This window comes from Hemitrygon akajei, chromosome 3, assembly GCF_048418815.1.
Source record: "Hemitrygon akajei chromosome 3, sHemAka1.3, whole genome shotgun sequence".
NCBI classification, from domain to species: domain Eukaryota; kingdom Metazoa; phylum Chordata; class Chondrichthyes; order Myliobatiformes; family Dasyatidae; genus Hemitrygon; species Hemitrygon akajei.
In genome coordinates, this window is record NC_133126.1 from 66,651,806 (window position 1) to 66,671,825 (window position 20,020).

Sequence of the window (20,020 nt, forward strand, 5' to 3'; positions counted from 1 at the left end):
GAATTTGTTCATGCAATAACCTTAATGCATGGACAGTAAACTTTGGTTCTTTATACTCACAAAAGAGGAATACTTGTAAGCTTCCTGAAGCTCTTTTTATGCTCTTCCAGCTTAAAACCAAGCCACATTTCGCAATAAACTGCCTGGTAAACATATCAGAATATTTCTCAGATACATTACCTGGTGTAGTCAGAACACTTTTGAGCAGCATGGTCCTTCCCTGGTCCAACATGCTTTCCAACCAGGGGCACAGAGGATGGCATCAACACCTACTTGCCCTCTGTTGGGAATGGCACACAGTATGGAGACAGTTGCGGCATCATCCAGCACCTTTTTAAAATCACTTTCAGCTGGCTTCATTGCAGGGAATGTGGCATGCACATTGTGGATGGATTTCCAGTCAAGTTGTAATTGAATCAGCCTCTCACATCCCCACAATGCTGGCCCTCCTGTTTTTACAACATACATGCTCAATGTGGCTTGTTGGTTGTTGTATTTCACTGTTACGGATGTCATTCACATGGGAATTATCTGTTCTCCAGTATAAGTTCTTAGTTTGATATCTGCAGTTTTCCATTTAGCATCTTTGAAATGCCTCTCCAACCCATTTTGTGGAATGACTGAAATGACTGAACCAGTGTCTAATTCCATTTTAATTAATTTGCCATTCACTTCTGGCAAAAGCCATACTTGTCTATTGTTAATTTTCCCTTCTGTAAATTTCAAAGCTACACAGTCCTTTGTCACTCTTATCATTGTGAGATTTTTCATCAATAGCGTGCACATTAGTGCTCATTTTGAAACTGCAACTTGTATTTTTTTCTCCTGTCTATGCAGTCCACTTATTTTTGTTTGCTCAACATGCTCTTTTTATGTATCCTACTTTGTTGCATTTACTGCAATTTTCTCATTTAAGCCTGCATTGGTCTGGAGTATGTGACCCCCTGCCACAATGGTAACATAATTTGTTCAGCAAGGCTGGTTTCTGCTTGGACTCTGTAATTTTGTTCACGCTCACCTTCATTCCTGTTTGCAACTCAATTCAGTTTCTGTAAGTGGTTTCCATTGAAATAGCAATTTCAACTGCTCTTCTAAATGGGAGCTGTGCTTCAGTTATGAGCTATTTTTGGATGTATTCTTGTAAGATTCCACAAACTAAAATGGTCACCATTAAGCCAATCACTGAACTGACAATGCTCAATCTCTTCAATTCAGCCACATATGCTGAAATTGACTTCCTTTTGATTTGATTCTTTTTATGAAACCTGAAGCTTTCTGCAAACAACAATGACTTCAGTTCTATATGTTCCTGCACATTTTGACAATATCAACTAAGTTAATTTCTGATGGTTTGGTTGGAGCAGTCAAACTTCAAAGCAAACTGTATGCCTTTAAACCTAATGCACGCAGCAAAATTGGTGCTTGTTTCTCATTGGCTATTTCATTTGCTTCAAAATATTGTTGCATGAGTTTAGTATGTATATTCCATTTATCTTTAGTATAATAACATGTGCCAGTTTTTTCTGATGTAGCCAGCCTTTTCTGCTTTGTTTATGATCGTTATTACCTGGTACTCACCCCTTATGAACTTGAGAATTCCTCCGTGTCCTGCCTTATTTTCTAAACTCAATTGTGTCTTCCCTTCTGAAGAACATGTGCTGCATGTTAAAAACTTGATGTTCATTGCTGCATTTTTCTGAGTTCAGATATCTCACTGTCTTTCTACAGGTCAGTAGCCATCTCATGTTCATTTTAATAAATACACTGCATCACCAACGTTTTGTTTTGTAACTTCAAAACATTAAACTAATTCAAAGGAAGACTCGAGAGTCCGGGAATGCGGGTCTAATTTTGTGTTTACTTTAAGTGATGAGTGCTATCACGATGACATATGCAATTCATGTTTTTAACATATATAACCTATAATGAATTATTTAAACAAATAAGAATACTTAATCAACCAATACAAGATTACTCAAATGTTATTGAACTATTGAATACACAACAGAACCCAATACCATCACAAAACAAAACCAGTGAACCAAGGACCATTCTGTACTTCCAGATGCAGGTGTCCAGAAAAGATCGGAAAAGACATTTTCACAGAAGGACAGAGATGTCCTCCCAGTTTCCTGGCTAATTTTCACCTCACTATCATCATTATTAAAATGGAATTTTTGTACACTGCTGTTTATGGCACCTTGCTGAATATTTCAACCCTTATAATATACTTCTTTGGTTGTGCTTTGGGATGCCCTGAGGTTATAATGTTCCCTTATGACTCCCAGTTCTACCTCCTTCTGGTGGTGGCTGTCAAGCTTGGCCATTTCTGATTCCCTCCAGCACTCCCTTCATATAGTATTTTCTTTGCATTTGTTACCTTTTCCTGTTTCGATGAGTGAATTATTGTTAATCATTTAGCAATAGTATTATCAAGTAGTCATGTTTCTTAGTTTTATTTGCATGCACAAGGAAAGACAAGATATTTGGGATTAACAGAGCAGAGACAGCCACAAATGATGAGATTACTTAAGAATTAACATTTTTCATTTTCTTTTAAAATTCAACTAGTTCAATTTCATGTTATTTCTTTAAGAGCAATGAGGGGAATTATTTAAAAGTGCATATAATACAAAAGCAGCTACATTGAAGGACACATTCAGCCGAGTTATACAAAGTCTGAAGCAACATCTACAGAGGAGGAGTAATTCGCTTGGGCTATTCTAATTACAATTATACAAATCAGTTAAGCTTTCTACACCATCTGTCTCAGCACTTCCCCCACTGCTCTCATAATAATGATTGTTTAACCAGAAACTTAAGATAGAATTAAGTGCAAATTATTAGAACTGGTATTGTTACTTTTTCCCACAAATGTATTGAGAAGGTTACTTTTTTATGTTATGGAAGTTTTTGCACTGAGGATTCCTAATTAGTAATTAGGAGTTAGAAAAGGTTTTCAAGTGCTGAAGTGATAGAATGTTCACACATAGTCTCTGTTGCCAGTAAGGTTAGAATTATTCTTCCTAGCCCATGGACACTCAAACCAACTACATTGTTCCTTGGGCCAGACCAGTAGAAACCTACAGATCCAGGAGAGGAACACTTCCACATTCCACTGTGCAAAAACCCAATTAACCACCTTGGTAGACAGCAGTTTTCTTAAAAATATTGACCAAATACTGACTGCATGGTGATATCTATTACCATAGTTAAATATATCCTAAGTACTTGAATAAATTGTTGTTTATCAATGAATGTCTTTGTTAGTTTCATGAAAAAACTTTCATTACTGGTAGCTGATATTTTTAAGTTTGGTCTCCAATTTGTTTATGAGTTCACATGTAACCTGACCTTCTTCCCTCAGTGGAGAATCTAGTCCATTTGGTCTGCTCTGGTGTTGCATTCTGAAAATGGGAGTAGACACCTGAGCAAATTTATTGGGATTATTTTTAAATATTTTGATTACTGCTCAATGCAAACCAATACAATCATTGAACAAAATAACTTTTGAGAGAAGTCATGATTTAAATTGAAGTTGATCTGAATTTGATTATATTATATAAATTATTTTGTATCATTTCCAAGCAGTTTAATTGACCAATTTAGTTGGGTAAGAAAAATACTTTCACCCACCTAAAGTCAGTAGATAGATTCCAATGGCTGTTTTTCCAGGTTCGGACACCTCTCTGTCTCTCAACACTGAGTTGTTAGACCAAAGCCAGCTACTGTTCTGTATCACAGACTCTTCCATTTCACTCCTCACTGATCTTTCACACAGCACACTGCTGACTGTTGAGGTTAATATACCTGCCACATATGTCCCTGCTCCTGCCCTAGATCTGCCTGTCACTCAGAGAGTTATGCAGGCAAATCCACTTGTCTGTCAGCAATTTGTTGGTGTGGTTATAAACATGAAGTGAATAAATATACAAGGACATGGAATCCAGCACTCTCAAATATGCATTGAAAAAGCTGTTGGCAGGACAAGAAATTAATGCTCAAACACAAGATAATTGATCTAATTGTGTACCTTTGATGTGTTTATCTTATTGTCCACTAAAGTCCTTTCTGGAAATTTACAAAAATAATATTCAATATTTCAATCTTAATCCTTTGGATGTGAGGGAGGGGGGATTTAAAGTGAGGAGTATCTTTATTTCTGGAGTTTGTACACATGCTTCACTACATCAATTAATCAAAGAATCAAGAATCATTACTTGCAGAAATGCCCAGGACTGGTGGACAACGGATACCACGTACAAAGGTTCGTCAGAACATCATAGGATTTAGTAGCAGTTTTTAACATTCTCTACTCATTAAGACTGGTTTAACTTTCTTTCTAGAAATAAGTTGGCTTCAAACTTTGCACTGGAATTCTCCATGTATGTGAAGGAAAGTTTTGACACATTTGAAGTCTTAAACAAGGTAACTGGCAGTCTTCCACAAAAGTAATTTGAAATGTCATTAGGACAATACTAAATTATCTAATATTTCTAATTTTCTAATTGATATTATAAATAGGCATTTGGACATGTTTAGAACTTTTGGCATCCACATATAAAAAGCAGATGGTGTACTCTCAGATGTTTAAAGGTTACCCCTACATAACTGAGTATCTATGAGTTTTTACAATGCACACAGACTCAAGGCTTCCATTTATCAGCTTGCAGCATTCCACCCTGCCGGGGTGTTCACGTGTCCTGCCCCATTCACGAGCATAATAGTACAAAAATGATATTCAAAAATGCATCTTTCAGATGAGGACCGTCTTCTCCCCCTATCCTTGCCATCCCTCCACATCTATCACCAACAGAAACTTCTTCCTCATCAAAGGTCCTAAAAAATGTCCTCTGTGCCATTTTCAAACTTGCTTAAAACTCTTTATTTAGATCACCGATAAATGTGAAGAGCATCACTTATGCAGATCCCAGGAGATTTTGTATGTAATGTAGCAAGTCTATCTGGTAATTTCTCGGTCACCTTTACCAATTCCACTCTTATAATTACAGATTTTGTTTAACCAAATATGCCAGTTCCCTACCTAGTGTGTCTCCTGCTTATTAATCCAGGGTTTGGAATACTAGACCAATAACAAAACTAGTGTGAACACGAGTTCTTGATATTGATACTATTTTCTGAGAAATCAGTCTATTGCCCCTTCTCTGGGTAAAAAGACAAGAGAAGGTGAGGCAGGCAAGGTGAGACAAAATTCTCATGAAAAAGTGTAACAAGAGTAAAAGTGTGGCCAGAGAGAGAATAGATACTCTTAAACATCAGCATGGCTATCTGTGGGTGGAACCAAAGGAAGTGGTGAGATGTTTAATGAATAATTCTCTTCAGTTTGTACTGTGGAGAAAATGATAGAAGCTAAGGAAATGGGAGACTAATGACAAAATAAGTCAAAGTCAGCATGGTTTCTGTAAAGGGAAATCTTGCCTGACAAAGCTGGTGGAATTCTTTGAGGAAGTAACAAGCAGATTGGACAAAGGAGAGGCAGTGAATGCCTCTTAGATTGTCAGAAGGCATTTGATAAAGTGTTTTATTTGCTTAAGAAGATAAAATCATATGGTATTACAGGAAATATACTGGCATGGATAGAGGAATGGCTGACAGGCAGGAGGCAGCGAATGGGAATAAAAGGGGCTTTTCTGATTGGTTGCCAGTGACTAGTAGTGTTCCTCAGGGGTCAGTATTGGGACCGCTACTTTTCACATTGTCAGTGATTTAGATAATGGAATTGATGGCTTTGTGGCAAAGCTTGCAGATGTTATGAAGATAGTTGGAGGGGTAGGTAGTGCTGAGGAAGTAATGTGATTGGCTTAGACAAATCGGAAGAATGGGCAAAAAAATGGTAGATGGAATACTGTGTTGGGAAATGTATGATAATGCATTTTGGTTAAAGGAACAATAGTGTGGACTATTATCTAAACGGGGAGAAAATTCAAACATCAGAGGTGCAAATAGACTTAGGAGTCCTTGTGCAAGACTCCCAGAAGGTTGAGTCTGTGGTAAAGAAGGCAAATGAAATGTTGGCATTTATTGCAAAGGGAGCAGAATATAAAAGAAGGAGATAATGCTGAAGCTTAATAAGACACTAGTCAGGGTGCATTTGGAGTATTGTCAACAGTTTAGGGCCCCTTATCTCATGTATTGTCATTGGACAGAGTCCAGAGGAGGTTCATGAGGATGATTCCAGGAATGAAGGGGTTAAGATAAGAGGAACGTCTGGCAGCTTTGGGCCTGTACTCACTGGAATTTAGAAGAATGCAGGGGGATCTCATTGAAACCTACTGAACATTGAAAGGACTAGATAAGGTGGATGTGGAGAGGATGTTTCCTCTGGTGGGGATATCCAGATCTGGAAGTGAATGTACATTATAAAGCATAATTAGCATGATACCAAAATAGGGTGGTGTTGTAGATAATGTAAAAGGTTATGAACAATTACAGGGGGATCTTGATCAGCTAAGTAGGTGGACTCAGGATTAACAAATAGGTTTCGATATTGATAAATATGATGCATTGCATTTTGGGAAGTCAAACCAGGGTAGGATTTATACAATGAATGGTGGGGCCTTGGGGAGTGTTATGGAACAGTGAGACCAAGGAGTGCAAATGCATAGCTTGCTGAAAGTGCCATCATAGGTAGATAGGGTGGTGGAAAAGCCATTTGGCATGCTGCCCTTCATCAGTCATGATATTGAGTATCAGTGTTGGGAAATTATGTTGCAGTTATATTAGACAATAATGAGGCTGCTCCTGGAATATTGTGTACAGTTTTGGTCACCCTGCTGTAGGAAATATTATTAAATTGGAAAGAATTCCCTGGAATTGGATGCCTGAGCAACAAGAAGTTGCATAGACTAGGAATTCCCTGGAATGTAGGCAATTGAGAGTTGACCTATAGAGGGGCATTGATAGGGTGAAAGCACATAGCCTTTTTCTCAAGGATTTCGGTGCTAAAACAAGACAGCATAGGCTTAAGAGGCGAGAGATTTACAAGCAACATCAGGGGCAGCTTCTTCATGCAAAGCATGGAGAGTATTTGGAATGAGCTGCCAGAAGCAGTGGTTGAGGCTGGCACATTCACAACAGTTAAACACCATCTACGTAAGTACATGGATAGGAGAGACTTAGAGGGCCACGGGCTAAATAACTAGCTCACTGGGCAACAAAGTTAGCATGGATGAGTTGGGCCAAAGGGCCTGTTTCCCTGCTGTATGACTCTATGACTCCAAGTCATTTACCCTGAAAATATTATTGTTTTAAGCCTGTTTTTCTTTGAAATTGACTTGCTTGTTAGTTGGTATCATCTCACCAGATGTCATAAATTCAAGCCTCATACCCTTTATAAAACCATTCCTTCTGTATTGCTTGAATTTCCATAGAATTAAACTCACCACTCAATCAACTTCAAGTGACTTATCATCTTGAAAATCATGCCACTTAATAAACTAGTAATCGCATTACATTTTAAGCAGCTTTAGTTTGGCTTATCAGCTAAAATTAAGCAATACTCTCAGTGTTGTTAAGCAGGTGTTCTTCCCAGATACAAGTTTGCTGTAAACCTCGATCACTATTGAAAGCAACATCCAATTTCAGATCTCTCCTTTTTTACTTACTAGCATCTATATTGAAACAATCTACAAATAATCTGCAAATCTTCTGCCTGCTTTATTCTCCATTGAACGATGGAATCCCTGTGAGGAGAACTGATGAACTTATTCGTCATATTTGTCTCTTACTCACTTTTAACCGGTGTTCATGTTTCTTGCAAGGGACCCTTCCTATTCCTATTTCACCATCTCTGTCACATCTGCTCTGGAAATGCCTTCTTTCACATCAACCGTCTGATGCATCTTGTTCCCTTAATTGTGGTTTTCCCTCCACTCAAGTTGAGACGATCTCAATCAACTTTCTTCCATTTTCCATGCTCTGTCCTCACCACCTCTTCTTCCACCAAGAACGACATTAGGATTCCACTTGTCTCCACCGAGGCAGAGCTTCTTTGTTCACAATGCAGTGGCCATCCTGGTTAACCACTGACCTTTTTAACCATAGAACTCTGAGGTTAAGTATTCAAAAGAGTTTGCAAATATATTCTCTAAAGCTGTATCTCTATACATAGGCTAGCGTTCCCTTTCATTTTATCTATACCACTTGTTCAGCCTCCTACACTACTTCAATGAAGTTCAATATAAACTTAACGAATAATACCTCAGTTCTGACAGTCACATTATAGCTATCTAGACTTGACACCGAGTTCAAAAGTTTGAAATATTGAGCCATTCCAAACTTGCTTTTTACATTTCCAGTGTTGCTTTATATTCTCCCTCAAAGTAATTTCAGTTTACATTTACCTCCTGCTTACAGCTCCCCCAAACAAAGCTTTTCAGTTGACATTGCTTGTCTCGGTCGGTCTATCCTGTCCTCCATCCTATCACAAAAAATTCCTTTTGTACTCTCCTCTTTTCTCCACTTTTTCTAATTATTTTATTTCTAATTTTCCTGCTTCTGATTATCAATCCAAAACATAAACTCTGATTCTCTCTCCTGGATGTTGCCTTGCCTGTTAGGTATCATTGTCTTATTTACTTTAATCCAACAGAAAAAAAGTGGCAGGGGAAGTGTGATAAAAGTTGTAATGTTACTGGAATGAACTGCAACCTGATGCAAAAGTTCGTATATGTCAATATTAAGTTCTTCAGAATAACAAATATAAAATCTTCTATTCAAAGTGTAAGAATTCTCAATCAACACACTCGCTTATACAAACTCAATGAACTCTGCCTCCATTGAGAAAAGACCAAATGGGCTGACAATTTAAGCCAATATATATTGTGTATATATCTACATTCCATTAATATGAATGAGAATTGGCAATTGTCTGTACAACAGAAGCTATTTTGGCATTTAAAACAATGCTGAGTTTTTAGCACAGGCCAAGGTTTGAGCTCTGGCAGGATTTATATACATTTCATCCAAATGAGCTACTTCCATAGCACAATTAAAACTATTTGAGGTTATATATGTGTATTTAGTGAAATTATCCTTGCAGCCTCTGCTTAATAATCTTACAGTCCATGATATTGAGCAGTTTCCCCTCAATTTAGCTTATAGAAATTTGAAAACTATTGACTACTTGAAGCATAGAATCTCTGAGGTTAAGTATTTTGGATGTTAATAAATGTATTTTCAGAAGTCCTTCATATATACACAAAGGCTAATTATAATCAAAACATTTGATCTCACTGCTTCATGCTACACATATTATTGCAGAGCTACTTATTTATCATTGTCAATTTTTCTATGAAGAAATATGAAGTATGTTGAATTTTGTTATTGTCCAAAATCAATGATTCCATGATCTGTCTGCAATTGTTTCCATATAGATTGGTGTTTCTGTAAGTGACCTTTTTTTGTGCTTTTCCATATGAGGAATGGCATTCTTTCCACTTTGCCACCAGAAGAATATCCACATTGGCTGCAACATATGCAAGGGATTACTGTGACTATGATCAAAGTCACCGGAGGGACACTGAAGCTGGATACACATTAGTCTTTATTCATCACAACAAGCAGGCATTCTACTAGAGATCCTCTCAGTAGTCTCACAAACCTAAAAGTGCATCAAATTTTTATACCCTTGAAATCAAAAGTAACAGGAGGTGATTCAATACAATTCCAATAATTACAATGCCATCATTTACTTCAAAATTTTGGGTTGCCAATGCTTCTTTGAATTACCTCTGAAATTTTAAACACCCCTGTTGGGATCAACTAATTGACACAAATATTCTAAAAGCTTCTGAAGACTGAGAGCTAGATGCCCAAGGTTAGTGCCTGTATGAGTTGACTCTGTGGGTACACAATAGATCAGCTATTCATTGCAACTATACCTGTTGGATATGCTATGACATCAGCCTGGTCAGCCAGCCTGAACTCAAGTCACAATGGTGCAAATAATTTTGCCATGTTACCTGCTTTGATGCAAGCCAATTAATATAATCCCATTGTCTTAATATTTAGCTGATCTATATGCAGACATCTCATGGTCACCATTTTGCAAAACATATCTCTTAGTCTATGGGCTAGCCTGTGCTCCACAGACAGTCGAGAGGTGTGCTTTTAACTTCAAATTATTGCTTGCAATTTACAATCACATTAAGAACTGAAGACTGATTCTTGTTTGAATTAGTATCTGCTATATTCACACAACTCCAGAATACTCCTCAACAGAATGTTAAAGTCTTTCAACACAAGGCACATGTCTTTGAACATAAAAGGACATGAAACCTTTTGAACAGAATTAAATTTATTATCATTGACATATTTTGTGAAATATATATATCTCTGCATCTATATATCTAAACACACACACAAGATCAGAGCCATGAACACATTCTCCCTACCCGTTATCAGATACCCAGCCACAACAGTGTGCTGGCCAAGGATCGAACTGGAAACTGCTGGCATCAAGACCCAGAAACTACTAACAACACATGGAGGATTCCACCTAAAGTCCAATGTCAAACATCTGTACACCCATTGGGATAAAGGAGGACAGGGACTTGGAAGTGTCAAGGTCACAGTTCTGGAAGAAAATGAACCATTCATGAGTATTTCAGGAAGATGGCCCCTAATTACGATCTGCTAAGAGAATACCTCAGACAGCAGGCAGGGGACATGGAAATAGAAGTGGGTGAAGCAGAGCCAGGGGATCAGAGCCCATGGCAGGAGAAGCCACTGTGCAGGATGTTTCATTGCCAGATATCAGAGGTGGCTGACATAAGAAAGTCCTACCAATGGCTGGAAATGGCAGGGCTGAGGGACAGCACAGAGGCGTTGCTCATGGCTGCACCAGAACAGGTGCTGAGCACAAGAGCAATAGAAGCAGGCGTCTATCACACCAGACAAGATCCATGATGCACATTGTGCAAGGAATGTGCTGAAACCTTCCAGCACTTAGTAGCAGGGTGCAAGATGCGGCCAGGGACAGCATAGACTGAAGGGCACAACCACATTGCAGGAATTGACTACAGGAACATCTGTGCTGAATATATATTGGACATTCCCAAGTCCAAATGGGAAACACCCAAGAAGGTATTGGAGAATGACAGAGTTAAGATCCTGTGGGACTTCCAAATACAGACTGATGAGCAGGCTGATGGTCAGCCATCCATAGTAATATTAGACAAGGAACAGAAGAAAGCAATAGTAATAGATGTGGCAATCCTGAATGACAGTAATATCAGGAAGAAAAGAATATGAGAAGCTGGAGAAATACCAGGTTTTGAAAGAGCAGATAGAAAGGATGTGGAAGGTTAAGGTCAGAGTAATCCCAGAGGCAATAGGAGCACTTGGAGCTGTGACACCTGGACTGGGAGAGTGGCTCCAACAAATCCCAGGAACAACATCTAAAATCTTGGGCCAGAACAGCTCACTACTAGGAACGGTGAGGATACTGCGCCGAGCCCGCAAGCTCCCAGGTCTCTGGTACAGGACCTGAGATTAAGGGAAAAATACACATCACCCACAAGGGATGAGAGAAAAAATATATAACTTAAATAAATAGAGCAAAAAGGGGCAGTGCTCATGGGTTCATTGTCCATTTAAAAAGCTGATGGCGGAGGGGAAGAAGATGTTCCTATAACATTGAGTGTGTGTTTTCAGGCTCCTGTACCACTTTCTTAGTAGCAGTGAGAAGAGGTCATGTCCTGGGTGAGGGGACCCTTAATGATAGATACCATCCTTTTGAGGCATTGCTTTTGAAGGTGCCCTCGATGCTGGGGAGGCTAGATTTCAAGTTAGAGCTGGCTGAGTTTACAATGCTCTACAACATTTTCCAATCCTGTGCTGTGGTGCCTCCATACCAAATGGTGATGTAACCAGCTAGAATGCTCTCCACGGTATCCTGTAGAAACTTGCTAATCTTTGACCACATACCAAATCTCCTCAAACTCCTAATGAAATATAGCTGCTGGCATGACTTCTTCATATTGATACTCAGAAACCTGAAACTGCTCACCCTTTCCACTACTGACCCAACAATGAGGATTGGTGCGTGTCCCCTTGACTTCCCTATTTTGAAGTTCATGATCTATTCTTTGGTCTTACTGATGTTGTGTGCTAGGGTGTTGTTGCGACAGCACTCAAATTGCTGATCTATCTCACTCCTATATGACTCCTTGTCACCATCTGAGATTCTGCTAACAACAGCTGTCATTGGGGAATTTATAGATAGCATTTGCACTGTGCCTGGCCACACAGTTATGGTTGTAGAGAGAGCAGAGCAGCAGGCTTGAGATGCATCAGTGTTGATTGTCAGCAAGGTGGAGATCTTAATTCTGATCCACAATGACGGTTGACTCCCAATGAGGAAGTCAAGGATCCAGTTTCAGGGAGAGCTACAAGTCCAGGTTTTGAAGTTTATTGATTAATACTGAGGGAAGATGGCATTATGAATGTCTTAATCCACTTTCAGAGCAGCCTAATTCAAGTGCAAGTTTGCTGCACTTGAACTCTATCTATCCTATTTTGTTCCTGCCTCACCTGTTCCCAGGATTCCTATGCCTCTATTACATCTGTTTCCAGGATGAAGTTTTCCTTTCCAGAAAGAGCTGTTCGCCTTCTTCAAAGAATGGGGCTCCCTTCCTCCACCATTGATGCTGCCCTTACCTGCATCTCCTCCATTTCCTGGACATTCACCCTCAACCCATAATCCTGCTGCCTTATCAGGGATAGAGTTCCACTTGTCATCACCACACGAGTTTCTGCATCCAGCACATCATTCTCCGTAACTTCCACCATCTTCAACGGGATGCTACTAGCAAACATATTTTTACCTCCCCCTACTCTCTGCTTTTCACAAGGATTGCTCTCTGTGTGATTCCCTTGTCCGTCCGTCCCTCCCCACTAATCTCCTTCCTGGCACTAATCCCTGAAAGCAGGGGTGGTGCTACATGAGCTTACTTACCTCCATTCAGGGCCCCAAACAGTCCTTCCAGGTGAGGTAACACTTCTGCAAATCTGGTGGGGTCATCTACTGTATCCAATGCTCTGGATGTGGCCTTTCCTACACTGGTGAGACCTAACATAGGTTGGAGATCACTTTGTTGAGCACCCCACTCCACTCCATCATATCAAGCATGATTTGCCGGTGGCCAACCATTTTGATTCCAATCCCCACTCCAGTACCAATATGTTGGTTCATGGCCTCCCCTACTGCCATGATGAGGCCACTCTCAGGTTGGAGAAGCAACACCTCATATTCGATCAAGGTAGCCTCATGTCTCATGGTATGACATCAGTTTTTCTATTTTCCAGCAATTTTTCTCCCTCCTCTTTCCCTCTTTTTTCCACTCCCCGCTCTGGCTTCCTTCTTACCTTCTCTCTTCACCTGCCTATCAGCTCTCCCTGATGACCTCCTCCTTGCCTTTCTCCCATGGTCCACTCTCCCCTCTTATCAGATTCCTTCTTTAGCCCTCTTTCCCCAATCACCTTCCAGCTTCTTACTTCATCTCCCCCTCGCATCCACCTAGCTTCACCTATCACCTTCCAGCTTGTTCTCATTCCCCTCCCCCCACCTTATTCAGGCTTCTTACCCCTTCCTTTCCAGTCCTGAAGAAGGGTCTCAGCCTGAAATGCTGATTGTTTATTCTTTTCCATTGATGCTGCCTAACTTGCTGAGTTCCTCCAGTATTCTGTACGTATTAAATATATTAGTATTTTTGCATCAATTAGAATGAATTGGGACTCTGACCAGGACAGAAGGACAAATAAAGTAAAACATTGTAAAGCTTACATGTGGAAAGTTGGAGGGGTCCATGTATAAAACAATCAACTCTCCTTGAACACTGCCTACCTGCCTGAACCCAACTGCTTGGCTTTTCATGTTCTCACTGGGCTTTTTCAGCTCAGTGCCACTGCAGTCAACTTTTGCTACTTCAGTCTGGCCCGCTGCTGTCTTACTTCATTTTTAAAAATTTGACATGGTTTTGTTACTCCACCATGAACTTCAAAACCAATTTCAGAGCACCGACTTGCTGCAAAATCCATGCAAGGAAATCCATGCAAGTTCAATCTACCAGGGAAGGACACTTCCAGATCGTCAGGGTCCTGTTTTACACAGCTGAGACTGAACTTTAAAAGAAAATGATTTTGCAGCTCTAACTTGCCAGCTTCATTTTGTCAACAACTGACACTCACCTGAATCTTAATGCCAATGGGTAGTACTGGAGCAGAACAGAATTAACCTAAAGTGGAATATTTGATGCATAATGAAAATGTTATAAAATTAAAAATGCATTGTGGCTCTTTTTAATGCATAATTATATATTTAAAACTATAGTTGTTCACTAATATTGCACTCTAATATTTTATGCAAATTCCCAATGTTTCAATAAAATAGTACATTTGTTTGAGTGTTATGATGACCATATTCTGGTTATTATCCAATGAAACTGAAAAAAAACCCAACAGATACTTAACTACTACCTCTCCACTTCCTCACCCCAAAGGCAAAATACTTGTTTTTGCACAATTCTGCTTCCTATAGAGAGAAACGCTATGTACAATGGGACATTTTGTAGAATAACTCAGTTTATAAGCAATCCTTAAATATCCTTGATGTATCAAAATTTTAAACACCACAAGCAGTGATAAAATGATTAGCTAATTGGAGTGACCAGTTTTTATTCTTGTGTGCTTTCATAGCATGTCCTTCAGAAATAGTGAATTCGCTTAGGTGCCTTCTCCTGATCTTGTCATGAAACTTGTCTCATCCTATTGGGCAATAATTGAAAATGTACCATCAATCCCCAGGTTGAGACTCATATACATACTTCCAGCAGCGCTTAATGTGGTGATGTCTGGAAGTCTTCCAAAACAGCTGGGCCTCTGCCTCTGAGCAGTTAGACAAAGGCTGGGAAAATGAATAATGTGGAGATACGGGATCCAGGACACTACCAATTTTAAACCTGGAAGTAAATAGGATGCAAGTTGAAGATTTACAATTATGTTTCTCAAATATATGATGAAATCAAGATAACTGGCTATGCTTTTGTTTGAGAATGATTGCCTTTCGATGGGTACAGCTGAGCACATTGGAATATTGCAAACATTTAAATGTTTAGTTTCACTAAGATCTTGTTTGGATTTTGATGGAAAAATTATGAAATCACCAAACAAGTACATCTCTATATCACTGACATTTATGTTGAAAATGTCACAGAAGGTAAGGTTTTGGAAGCTCTGAAGATCACAACTTCATTTGGGTTCTAAACTCAGGAAGAGTCAGACTGAAGGTAAAATAGTTGGAAACAGAAACATGGTTTTCAAAATCAAACGAATGATTTCAGAAGATTTATTCAATTCCCAAACGTTAGAAATATAATTCAATTAAAGTTTGCATAAACTTGAACTGATTCAAACCAGCAGCTAAATCCTATAAGTATGGCAGTTATCTACAACAAATGCAACTGTAAGTTTTATGAATTTTCAAGCAAATGAGTCTTCTTGCCTTTCATTAGCTATTTGTTTAAAATTATGTGGGAGATATATTTTGCATTATGTTTAACAATGTGAATACAAAATCTAGGAATATATTTGAGAACAAAATTGGTTTAGAACAAATGACAAATTGAGTCAGAAGTGTTTGAAAGTTCACCAAGGATAACAATTGTGAAAATATATTTGAATTCACCAAGCTTTCTATGTCACTATAATTTATGTTCTTCGTGTTCCACTAGCTTTCGTAAATTGATATTTGAGTTTTTGATATCATTCATAAAATACTGGTTTGGCCTAAACTGGAGTACTATGCACAATTGTGGTCATCTGATTCTATGATTCTGTGCTCCATTAGGTTAAGCATAGTTATTATCAATGGCTTAAGTGCAACGTAATGCTTCTTTAGGATCTCATACATGTACAGACTTGTAACAGAACAGTATGGAACATTTCATGCATCATTTCTGCACCCTCTCTGTGCCAGAGCCTCTCGAAGTCCAACCCTACATCCCCATTGTGGGAGGTGGAAATGGGTAAGGCCAGCCAACAGGGCTCTGGTGAAGCTGTATAGGCCAATCCTCTGCATAGTGGATGCAATGGATTGCAGAAGCATTGTAAACTCCAACCATTTCATTTACTTCAGAGGATGATGCAAACTGGAGGTCATCAGCAGCCTATGCTCACTGGGAGCAAAGGGCCCAAGCTCTCTGTACTGAGCAACACTCAAGTTTCACTCACTGACTCTATGTAGCTTTGCAATTTTACCTACCATATATTTAGCACATTTCCTCAAGAAAGCAACATTGGATCTGCCTTCAATTCTACAGGCAGTGCATTCCAGACTCCAAACATACATTGTGTAGAGAATTATGTCTTCAAGTCATTTCTAGTTCTCGCTTCAAATGACAAATTGAGTCAGAAGTGTTTGAAACTTCACTAAGGATAACAATTGTGAAAATATATTTGAATTCACCAAGCTTTCTATGTCACTATAATTTCCTTCAATTTATACCTATGACCTCTGGTCCTTGGCTCCTCCAACAACAGGAACAGCCTTCCACTGTCCACTTCTTCATTTCATCTATTTTTGTTTAATCGTCTTTCAACCTTTTCTTTTTTAAGGAAAACAGACCCAACCTAATTTTATCCTTGAATCCGTAGTTCCTCAAACCCAGGAACCATTTTTATATGACTTTTCTGGACCCTCTTTAATTCTTCCTGATAACATGGTGACCAGAACTGAACACAATATTCCATTTGAAGGTATTTTATAAAGGTTCAGCATTACTTCCCAGTTTTCATACTCTTATACTGCTGATAAAGGCCAGAATTTTGTATACCCTGCCACAGTTCATTGATCTTTGCACTCATACCATCAAGTCCCTTTGTTCCTGCATGTCCTTTGCATGTTATTCACCTGCACATTCCACCAGTCTGTCTGGATCCTGCTGTATCCTTTTTGCAGTTCACAACACTGACAAGTTTTATGTTGTTCTGAAGTTCAGAACTTATTGGTTGCTGATAAAAAAAAAGGCCGTAGCACTAATCTCTAGGAAAACCACTATTTTCCTGCATTACCCTCAGAAATTCAAACAAAACATTCCATCAAAACTGTTCAAAAGAAATAATTCTCCCTTAGTGAACACATCTAGCTTGTCTTATTTAATTTATTTTTTTCCTGATTATTTTTAACCATATCCTTGCTCAATCTTTCCAAAAGCTTCCCCACTATGGAGATTGCTCTATAATTGCTGGGGCTACACTCAGTTGAAAGAGGGAGTAATATTCCTCTCCAATTCTTGGGCACCACCCCATTATCCACAGAGCATTATAAGATTACAGTCAGTGCCCTGGCAATGTTCTCCTGCCTTGCCCTCGAAATCCTAGGATACATCCCATTTGGTACTATTTTAATTTTCACTGACTTTTCTGATGCATTTGTGTAAGTAGCAAGTATCCACTATTTCAACCAACTCCCTCCCCACCACTTCTTGGGAAGCACACCCACCCCACTCAAGGCCAATTAATACCTCAGTATTCATCTTTGAAGTGGATAAGGCTCCCATGTCATTTTAGTCCAGAATTTCTATGAAAATAATAATGGATTTGAAGATAAATAACCTGGTTAAGATCCTTTGCTGGGAAACCACAAGATCATGTAATGAGGCTAACACAAATGAATTGGCTTCCAATGGGAAAAATTGCACCTGAAGAAGAGAACAGGAAACAAATTTAAAACTTAGAAATACAAAATTGTTGAATGCAATATTAAGTTCCAAAGGCTGCACATGCCTGAATGGAACTTGAAATGGCGTTCCTTGAGCTTTGTAGAAGCCAAATGACGTTGCACATAATGAATGTAGGGTGGAGAATATAAGTGACACGATATAATTAAAGTGTTCTATAAAATGGTCTCCAAATATACCTTTGCTTTTTCCAATGAAGAAAACACCACAACATGACCACCAAATTCAAAGCATTATAATGGAAGAAATGTACATGATTTACTGGTTTAACTGGAAAGATTTTGGGATCACTGGATGATGCAGAGTGGCATAGTGTTGCATCACCTATAAGAGCATGGAAAAGTGCTGTGGAAGGGGAAGAGGTCAGTGGATTTGGATGAGCAAACTAGGGAGTGAATTTATCATATTTGTGTACTCCTAATGTATATCAGAAAAATTATGCATTTTGCAGATAACAAACTATCATTTACAATTGAAAAGGTAATAATGCAACCAGTACAAAGTGAGAGTAGTTTTAATAAAGTATCTAACAAAATAATTCAGAAATTTATAGATAATTCACATTAAATAATACAGAATTTACAATATTCTAATGCCCTGTAGCTCTAATAAGGTTGAGTTGGAAATTTCTATCTTCCTGCTTTTTATGTAACCGTGTGATTATTTATATTATTGAGATTAGTAATGATGTGGGCAGAGCTCTATTGATCTTTATTGAATATCTTGGTGCTATAAATATTTTAACTCATTAAAAGGATTGTTCACCAACAATAATATTTCTCCACTTAAAGAGTTTGAGCAAATCAATGGAATAGCAGGTGCCTGATCACTTTATTTCCCAAAAAGCAATCTTTTTTTTTCCTTCTGCACTTTTATTGTAGACTCCCAAAATAACAAAATATTATTGTAATCATGAAAATGATCTATTTCCCAGGTTACAACTGTTGTTAAAATTACTTGCTCTGAATGCAAGGAATTTAGCACACCAGTAACTCATGTCATATACAGTGCCTATAAAAAGTATTCACCACCCCCCCCCCCCCCGGAAGTTTTCATGTTTTATTGCTTTACAACACTTAATCACAGTGGATTTAATTTGGCTTTTTTTGACACTGATCAACAGAAAAAGACACTTCCATGTCAAAGTGATCTACACTGATTGCAAATATAAAACACAACATAATTGACTGCGAAAGTATTCACCCCCTTTACTACGACACACGAAATCATCACTGGTGCAGCCATTGTGTTTCAATTGATTTAAGTAAAAATGCACCTGTATCTGGAAGGTCCAACCGCTGGTGAGTCAGTATCCTGGCAAATCAAACAAGTTGAAGATAAAAAAACACTCAAAAGCAACTCCACGAAAAGGTTATTGAAAAGTACAAGTCAGGAGATGGATACACGAAAATTTCCAAGTCACTGAATATCCCTTGGAGTACAGTTATGTCAATCATCAAGAAATGGAAAGAATATGGCACAGCTATAAATCTGCCTAGAGCAGGCTGTCCTCAAAAACTGAGTGACTGTGCAAGGAGGGGACTAGTGAGGGAGGTCACCAAGAGACATCTGACAACTCTGGAGGATTTACGAGATTCAGTGACTGAGATATGAGAGACTGCACATACAACAACTGTTGACCAGGTGCTTCACCAGTTGCAGCTTTATGGGAGAGTGGCAAAGGGAAATCCACTGTTGAAAAAAAACTCCATGAAATCTTGGTTAGAGTTTGCCAGAAGGCATGTGGGAGACTCTGAAGTCAGCCGAAAGAAGATTCTATGGTCTGCTGAAACCAAAATTGAGCCTTTTAGCCATCAGACTAAACACTATGTTCAGCGTAAGCCAAACACTGCACATTATCAAAAGCTCACCATCCCTACTGTGAAGCATGGTCGCAGCTGCATCATGCTGTGGGGATGCTTCACGCAGCAGGCCTTGGAAAGCTTGTGAAAGTAGAGGGAAACTGAATGAAGCAAAATACAGCAAAATCCTGGAGGAAAATCTGATGTATCTGCAAGAGAACTATGACTTGGGAGAAGATTAGTTTTCCAGCAAGATGATGAGCCTAAGCATCAAGTGAAAGCTACATAGTAAAGGCTTAAAAACAACAAAGTTAATGTCCTAGAGTGGCCAAGTCAGAGTCCAGACCTCAATCCAATTGAGAATTTGTGCCTGGACTTGAAAAGGACTGTTCGCTCATAAATCCTTTTTCAATCTTTTTATTAATATCAAGATAGTGGATATACATAGTACTGCTACAC

At 38.8% G+C, this 20,020-nt stretch overlaps 1 protein-coding gene across 1 annotated transcript in view; it reads right to left on the reverse strand.

The window, feature by feature from the left end:
- opn6b (opsin 6, group member b) overlaps positions 1-3,764 on the reverse strand; it is a 92,952-nt gene extending 89,188 nt beyond the window's left edge. Inside the window, exon 1 of the mRNA XM_073038985.1 lies at positions 3,637-3,764. Within this exon, the coding sequence (XP_072895086.1) occupies positions 3,637-3,754 (118 nt within the window). The 5' untranslated portion in view covers positions 3,755-3,764. The remainder of the gene's footprint in view (positions 1-3,636) is intronic.
- Positions 3,765-20,020: the final 16,256 nt, after the last annotated feature.